This window comes from Mustela nivalis (genome assembly GCF_964662115.1).
Source record: "Mustela nivalis genome assembly, chromosome: 8".
Classification (NCBI taxonomy): domain Eukaryota; kingdom Metazoa; phylum Chordata; class Mammalia; order Carnivora; family Mustelidae; genus Mustela; species Mustela nivalis.
In genome coordinates, this window is record NC_139027.1 from 53,299,965 (window position 1) to 53,308,750 (window position 8,786).

At 42.3% G+C, this 8,786-nt stretch overlaps 1 protein-coding gene across 16 annotated transcripts in view; it reads left to right on the forward strand.

The window, feature by feature from the left end:
* Positions 1-8,455, forward strand: part of AAK1 (AP2 associated kinase 1) — a 172,568-nt gene extending 164,113 nt beyond the window's left edge. For all 16 annotated transcript variants that reach the window (XM_082744039.1, XM_082744051.1, XM_082744052.1 and 13 more), the window contains one exon: positions 1,601-8,455. In XM_082744039.1, the coding sequence (XP_082600165.1) occupies positions 1,601-2,730 (1,130 nt within the window). In that variant the 3' untranslated portion in view covers positions 2,731-8,455. The remainder of the gene's footprint in view (positions 1-1,600) is intronic.
* Positions 8,456-8,786: the final 331 nt, after the last annotated feature.

Here is an 8,786-nt window from a genome sequence, read left to right on the forward strand (position 1 = left end):
TGCACATACCAAAGCCGCAATGCCAAGAAAAAAAAAAGTATCCTCTTCAAAATCATATTCTTCAAACACTACTCAGAAAGCTGTTTGGCACCAGTATGGAATTTCACTTAAAGACTCCTAACTGAAAATTCACTGAATGCATTCAAACTCAGAAAATGAGGGGGACACCCACCTTTGTTTGTTTGTTTCTGGAAACGGTATTTAAGATCAGAGCTGTTTAAAAAGAAGCATTGCTAAAAAGTTCTAGGATTCCGAGAAACATAGTATTTTTGTACAGGATCTTCTAAAATGTTCCAATCTCTAACATCTCTTTACAATGTAATGTCTCTAAGTGACTGGTTTCCCAATAAACTGATTTTGATGCCGCTTCTGCTGTGTTCTGTGTGCTTAATTCAAGCAGAAACCTTGGTAGGGGATAATCATTAACAGAAGTTTCTACTAGCTAATGATTTGCCTGGAAGGGGAGAGGGAAACATGGGGAGGGGTTGATGGAATTACCTCAGTACAGAGGTTCCAGGGCATCTACAGAATCCAAACCATGGTACCAAATGCCTGGTGGGTTGGGAAACCCATGATGAAATGCTCTCTTTACCCCCAACCACCCTTTCTCTGGATTCTTCTTGCTTAGTTACATATGCCTTTTTCCTGCCCTCTTGCTAACATGTGCCCAATGACATACTTCTAACCTGCTAATATTTCTTGGAAGGTAAGCTCTCTTGCATTCTGATAATTTGTCTATTTGATTTTAAAAGCCAGAGCACCCTGAGGCACATCCATCTAGCTAGAAGTAGACTAGTGTATTAGCGTTTGCAAATATTTCTGCAGTTAACCCATGTATTTTACTCCTTCTGCTTAAAGAACTGTATAATAGATTCATTTAAGCAGAGGAGATCTTCCCTAACTGAAAAGACTGAAAACAAAATTCCGCACCAACTCCAGCTGAAGGTGACTTATTTAATATGATTTTTTATTATGTCTCCTTCCCTTAGAAGGCACCTTCAGTGTTGGCATTTGGGGCACTCCTGTGCTCTTTGACTAGTGCTTCTGGTATAAATCTTGCATTTATCAAGCAGCCGTGCTCTGCTGCTCTTGGGGTTAGGGATGGGGGTGTGGTTTGGGATTGAGAATCTGTTCTCAGAAACAGGCAGTGTGGAGCAGACAACCACTTGTCAGATACTCAGTTGCATTTGTCCCCAGACAGTATTTCTGCATAATCCAGAACTTCCATGGTATATGTGGAACTGAGCAACCGGGTTTGTTTTCATTCCATCCTGAGCCAGCGCCAGGTAGAGCAGGTGGCTGTGCCTGGCCCCGCGAGTAGGAGCCTCGTGTAGTTATGCTGAATGTCTGTGTGCCTAACATCTTCATCTCCTTTCCTGTACATTGTGCCTATCATGTTCAAAATGTGAGACAGTGACTGCTTGTGTTCCAGTTTGTGTGCCGTTTCCTTGCCTGACTTTTATTTTTCTGTTTTTCCTTTTCCATTTCAACCTTTGTTTAGTTGGTCCCACGATGTTTCTGCCATGGGTTGACCATTTTAAGTGTTCCGAGGAGAGCTGATCTGATCTGTGCATTAATTCTGCGTTCTGTGCTTTTCTAGGTCTCCAGAGAGAGCCCAATCCCTGTCCTGTAATAACTGTAGAGCACTTTAAAGACTCAGCAGGCGTTAAAGGCCTTCCCCTGTATCCAGATCCCTCCAGAGTACCTGGCACGAAAACACAGAACAATTTAGAATCGGACTACTTGGCCCGAGATGGCCCTTCAAGCAACAGTTCATTCCACAGCAGTGAAGAGGAAGGGACTGATCTCGAGGGGGACATGCTGGACTGCAGTGGGTCTCGACCTCTCCTCATGGAGTCCGAAGAAGAGGACGAGAGCTGCAAGCCTCCCCAGGGGAAGCTGGGGGGAGCTCTTCCATTCGCTCAGCATGAAGTCTCTACTGAGCAAGCAAAGGCAGGCCAGGGTGGCCGAAAGAACCAGTTCCAAGCCCTCCCACAGCCAGCCACAGACGGTCTCGGGGAGCCAGATGTTTTTGCCACAGCCCCTTTCAGGAGCTCAAGGGTTCCAGCTGATGACCTGGATATTTTCTCCAAAGCCCCGTTTGTCTCCAAGGGCAGCATGGCTCCTTCCCAGCCAGAGGAAGCGGACGTATTCTTGAGAGCTCCTTTTACCAAGAAGAAGAACGTGGAGGAGTTAACGGTTGCCCAGAGTGCCCCCCAGGAGTTGCCTGTGCAGGCCAGTCTCCTCAGTCAGACTGATGATGTCCCTCTGCTCCCAGGCCTTGAGAGAGCAGTGTATGCCCCTGTCCGAGCTCAGTATCCCGCGGCTGCTTTTGTCCAGCAATCTAACCTTCCCTCCCATTCTGTGCAAGCGGCAGACCATCTTGACAGCATCTCTCCCAGGGGATCCTGCCTGGAATCTGGGGGCCATCCTAATGACAGAAACAAAGGACCTCAGCCCCAGAAAGAAGCTATCTCAGGCCCAGTGGCTGGCAAACCATTCCGCCCCCAGTCTTTATCCAAATATTCCCGTCACTATAGCCCAGAAGATGAGCCAAGTCCAGAAGCCCAGCCCATTGCTGCCTACAAAATTGTTTCCCAGACCAACAGACAGTCCATAGCTGGCTCTGTTTCCATCACATCCCTTTCCTCCAGGACTACGGAGTTGCCAGCGGTGGATCCATTTGCTTTAGCACCCTTTCCTTCCAAATCAGGCAAGCAGAAACCTTAGGAGCGCTACCTGAGCCTTCAAGCCTCTGTCTCTACCACACCCTCAGTACTCATCACATCACTCCCAGCTGAGCCTGTCTCAGAAGAAGTGCACCAGTTATTATCTCTCCTTTCCCCACGTCCGAGCAGGATTCCTGCGGGCAACGAACTCCGTGGCAGTGATACTCAGTTGAAACCCCTTTAAGTTATGCTCACTTCTTTTGTTTGTATTGATTTCTGGACTTCCAGGCATTTCCATCTCCACCTCCACCCACATCTCTGCTGTCTCTTTTGGCCCCAAGACTGTTTAAATCCAGAAATAACTTCATCCCAACCCCAGAGGGGCCATGTTACTGCGATTTTTTTTTTTTTTCCTGCACTTCCTGCTCTGAGTCTTGTCCGTTGAGGACTCAAGATTAGTTCCTTCAGGACTCGACTTAATGCTCTTGTAAAGGGATATTTATGGAAAGAAATCCAAGATGAAAATCCTGCAAATGAAGAGGAAGTGTAATCCTGCAGATACTAATCATTCCTGTAAAACCAGCAGCTCTACAAAGGATTCTCTGGATCCATTTCTGAGTCTTTGCGAGCCGGGCTAGCCTCTCACACACAAGTGTTTGTGGGTGTGTGACCTGCATCAGATCCTTTCCTATGGAGAAACTCGAACAGATGAGATATCTGTGCTCATGTTGAACAGTATTGAGCCTTCCCACACCCATGCTTTTAAAATCACTCTTGAGTGCACAGGTATGCATGTGTGCGTGTATGTTTTGGCGCGCGCACAGGGAGCGTTTTTCCTGTAGGTAAATCCTGTCTCACTATGCCTACCTCCACAACCACTCATTTACTGGCATTTGTCTCCTGACCTAACTGATTTGAGCCCTGTTTTTATTTAGTTCTGTCTTGTGGCAAAATCAAATCCATTGGAAGGTGTCGGAGAATCCTGCTGATGTTTTCCTCCAGAATTTACTATTTGCTCTTAACAAATTCCATGTACATGGTTTTAAAGAATTACGATTTTTTTTTTTCCTCTCAGAACAATAGAAAAGAGCATCTAGTCCCAATTTGAACTATTGGGTATGTGGTCTTAGTAATATTTTAAAGTACTTAAAAACCTTAGCTCTGAGCACTCTAGGCTGTCCTCCTAGAATTAATCATGAGACTACAAATTAGAGTTGCATACTTGTTTGTGTTTTCTGATTCCTTGCTACCTTTCTCCACTGCCTCTTGAGGAAAAATAAATCTGAGACATGTAAATCAGTTGGAGAGAAAAGAGCTTAATCAATTGTCCCTGAAAATCTTTCAATTTCCTGTCCTCTGTAGATGTTAAAGTAGGCCAGATAGGTGACTGACTTGTGTTTTTGAAATGTCGTCTATTTCTGGAAAGATCTGACTCATTCCCGGCTCTTTCCATACCCGTTATTATTAGTGCCTTAAGGTGAAACTTTTGTCTCAACGGGAAGATCTGTGCTGAGGAAGTTCAACTTACTGGAAAGAGCTGCTCTACCGTGTTTCAACCTAAAATCTTCCATTGACTTGTAATCGATGTCAGTGATGTCTCCATTAGCTGGAGAAGTTGTGAGAATTGCTTACCAAAACAGATGAATGATTTAAGAGTTGGAAATTCATCCAAGAATCAAGCCAGAATGCCAAACTCTATTGCAGTTGAATAGGTGTCGTATACTTTAGATTTGAAATTCAGGAATCTTGGGGGTAGAATATGAACAGCAACTTCTCAAGACATTTTCTAGTTTGGTCTCCACCTATTTCAAACATCCAGGTGAAAAGAAAAGTACTTGGCACTGGATCAGGGCTACTGGCAATGGCTTTACACCTGAGGTTTCAACCACTCCAGTCTTTCACTTTGATGAATGTTAAATGTCCCTTCTAAGACTCTGCTTTTCTCCCCTTGATGATTTCTGATTTCTTTTGTGTAACGATGGATGCAAAATCCTCTCTCCAGTTGAATAAATAGTTCGGGCTAATGCATATGGAACTTTGCATCCCAGCCTCTTCCCTTGGCCATTATCAAGTAAAGCCCTCCAATGCAGGAGCTAAGAGGATAAGAATATTCAGGGAGAGTTCTCACCCCGAGTCAGGAACTCTTCAAGTGGAAGGTCATTCTCATTCCCTCTATCAAATATTCGGGATCACCTCTGTAACAGCCTTGCAAAATGTCTTTCCTTTGGTTATTTAATCACTTCTAACTGATCAAGCAGCCATTTTAGCTCTTGAGGTAAAATCAGTAAAATCATGGTGATTTTATCACATCATTGAATCATTTGTCAGGCATGGGCTTGTAACCCTTTTTTATTCTCACTGGAGAGGTACGATGGGTAGATACTCTAAGTACATTCTTTGAATAGAAGTGAACGTAAATCCATGCAAATTGCTTGTGTTCTTACAGACTGATGCATGAAAACTTTTGACTATATTACATTAATTGTCAGCCAATAACTAGTAAATTCTGCACTGGTCTTTGGATCATATAGGGTAAATGCATCATTTAAAGATAAAATATTCCTGCCAGAGGCCATTCTGAATCTGGAATTCTAGAAAATTTAGTGTTAAGGGAATTAGGAGCGCTCAGGGTGCTTTGAATTAGTTAGCAAATGCATGTTTCCAACAAGTAATACTGCAACAGGTTAACATTACAGAGAAAAAGAAGATATATAGTCAGCAAAATGCTACTACACCTTTTACTTTTATATGTTACTTGCTTTACACATCTGATAGGAAATGCAAGAACTTGTGACTTTTCATTTCAGTGGAGGGCAATGAGCCAGAATCTATTTTAGATACAAAGTGTTGAACCCACAACATGCACTGATGAACTCTTTTAAAGAATCTGTGTTAAATGACTAACAGGCACTATTGAATTAATGAAGTTATATTATGTGTAGTGGAAAATACTCACCTTGAGCTCACATATGGCCTGTTAGGCTCCCAGTCCTTGTTAGATTGGGAGATGGAATGAACAAAAACTTGATGCAGAAGCAGATGCTGGGCAGGACCTCAGTGAATCTAGGTCATAAATTCAATGTCATTTTGGGCTCCATAATTATTGAGTTGAAAATTTGGTATGCGTAGATGTACATGTACATGCGTACATGTCCACGTGCCTGTGTTAGGTCTGAGTTTAATTTGGCAACCAACATTTCTTGAAACTTTCGAGAAAAATACCAGCATCTTTTTGGCCCACTATTTATTTAGTAAGTTTTAGAGTACAGGTCCATCAGTACTTCAAACTATCGGGTGGACATTTCAGCGACTCATAAAGAGCAGATTTCAGTTTTCCTTAAATGTAATCTCCAGAGTGACCTGACAATACAAATTCAATCACACTGATAAAGAAAAATCATCAGAACATACGTCATATAATATGTTTGCATTTTATCAAATAGGATTTTATAGGAAACTGCAGAAGGGTGAGATCCAACTCATTCTCTAGCAAAAAGGATACAACTTAAAATGGAGTCAAATTGGGTGCTTTTAATAAGGAAAAATGTTATTATCTGCTGTGTCTTTGGAATTGAAATTGGAGAACACATACCAATCAACTCTGGAATAGCTGCTGGCCGCATAGATGCAGTCTTATCTGAGAAATTTGAAACTCGGATCATTTTGATAAAAGGTACATAGGATTGCTGCTGGAAAGACTGCAGCTTCTAAAGAGGTAGAAGCACTTTAAATGCCCAGAGTCACCCCTGGGTTCTAATCCAATCCTGCCTGATGGAGTAAACATGAGGATTTTAAATGGAATCATGTACTTTAAATTCTTCATTTTTCAGTGCTTTAGTCAACAGCTACTTGTTTTTTGTTTTGTTTTTTTAAATCATCAGAACCCTTGCAGACTTGTGAAGTTTACTTAAAGGTTTCAAGATGCTTGAAAATTAAAAAAAAAAAAAAAAAAAAAAGTGTTATCTGGTTGGGAATTGTTCCTGTGTTCTTCTGCTACAGAACAAGTCTTGCAGGTTGCTGAAAACAACTAGCTGCCTCAGTTTAGATGTGAGAACCCACACTGGCAGTGTCTTGATTCCCCAGGTGCCACCTTGTTCTCCCACTTCCTGGTCCTCCCTGCCTCATTTGTACTTTGACCTTTATTGGGAAACAGGCCTCTCATGTGGTCTCCAACATCCCATCACTAAAACACTGCCAGACACAGCTCTTTTCTGCTGCTTCTCTACTCCTGCAGGTCTTTCTGGCTCACCTTCCTTGTTCCTGCTCCCACTTCATTTCCTCATTTAACATTCCCCTACTACAACCCTACCCATAAATGAATGATGAGAGGTACAACTGGACGATCGTGTCAATTTTTATGTGCCTTGTTATTGTAAACAGTTTCTGCCCAAGTTTCAGCTTAACCTATGGTAATCTCACCACACTGGAATAATTCCAAATACGACTGAAATGGCTCACCGTCCCCATTTCTTATGGACCAGAAGAACAGATGAAGAAAAGTTGGCAGAAGTCCAGCCTTACCCTGGAGACACAACCCAAAGGCATCTCTCCATCATGATCTAACCCAGGCCCAATGTGCCCCAGAATGCAGGGGTAAGTTTAGGTATGAAAGGACTCTGGAATAGCTTGTAAAAATACCTAACTGTTAACCAGCACACCGGCGGCTTAGTTTAGTATTCCCAGAACTTGTAATTATGTAAGAAATTTAGTCCGAGCTGCTTCCCAGCAGTCTCAATATGGGTGACACTGTTCAAGAGTTTATAGTAATGTTCTTGAAATCAAGTCAAAGTTCTCTCCATTGCATTATGCGAGAACTGTATATACATGTTAAAGGGATCTGTTTGATTCCTTTTGGCAAGGAATTGCAGAAATGGCTTTTGTGGTTTTTTTGCAGAAATGGTTTTTAGCAATGTCAGTTATAAAGTGAGACTTTGGGAGTGAGCGAAGACATTGTAGCTTTTTCACTCTGAAATGGCAAAACAGTTGTATTCTCTGGGTCTATCAAAGACTCCTGTTTGAGGATTGTGAATGGAGAGGGAGTGTGTGTGTGTGTGTGTGTGTGTGTGTGTGTGTGTGTGTTCATGTCCTCATGCTTTCTGCCATGGTGTTAAAACCTCCTTATGAAGGCATCCAAAGAATACCAAGTGGTAACAGTAGGCATTTGGCTTGAGTGAATTCAGCCCCACTTGCCAACAACTCAGAGAACTGGAGTTCTAGATAAAGGTGGGCAAAGTCAGCCATTGCCTTAGCCTGTTTCCGCATTAAGCATGCTCTTCTCATCCACAAGGATGTAACTCAGTAGGGTTTGACCTGAATCCTTGGCTCATGTGTGGTGTTGGACTGGCAGTAGTGACCAGAACAGCACAAGGCCTGCAAGATGTTCCTTTGAAAGAGAAAATGCTGTCATTTGTTAGGGCACAGAAACCAAATGATGGCCAAGGACAATGCTCCTTCCATGGAAAAGAGGTGAACTCTGCTGACAAGACATTTTGAGTTGACTGAATGAGGGAGTCAACCCAGCTATAAGGAATACTGCGGTCATCAGACCCCAGGAAACAGTACGTGCACACAATCTTAAGGGCTGTGAACATGGGAAAGGAAGGGAAAAAGACATTTATAAAGTCAATCTTAACAGTTTTTGCGATACCTCTTACTTGCAGACTATTGGATTTATGTTATTGCACTCTTCGTGTGATCTATCTTATGTATCAGATAGTTTTTATGAATAATTGTTTTGAGTTGTAAACTCTTATACACTTTATTAAAATGGACCTAATAAAAGTAAATGATTTATATTTTGTATTATTTCTTAAGTCAGATCTTCCTATGATTGAAGGGTTCCATGAGTGCCTTTTATAGTACCAAGCCTAGTTTTGTGCTTTTAAGTTTCAAAGAACGGTTGGTTGGTTGGTTGGTTGGCTGGCTGGCTGGCTGGTTGGTTGGTTTCCAATGCCAACATTGTTACTTCCTGAAACCTACTTTTCCTTCTAGATGTTACATGGAGACATAAATGGAATAATAAAAGATAGCAGGGCCATACAGACTGAGGCAAGGAAACCAAAGAGCTTCCTGCTATTGTAAACTTCACTGTGAGCTCCTAAAATATGTTAATCTGAA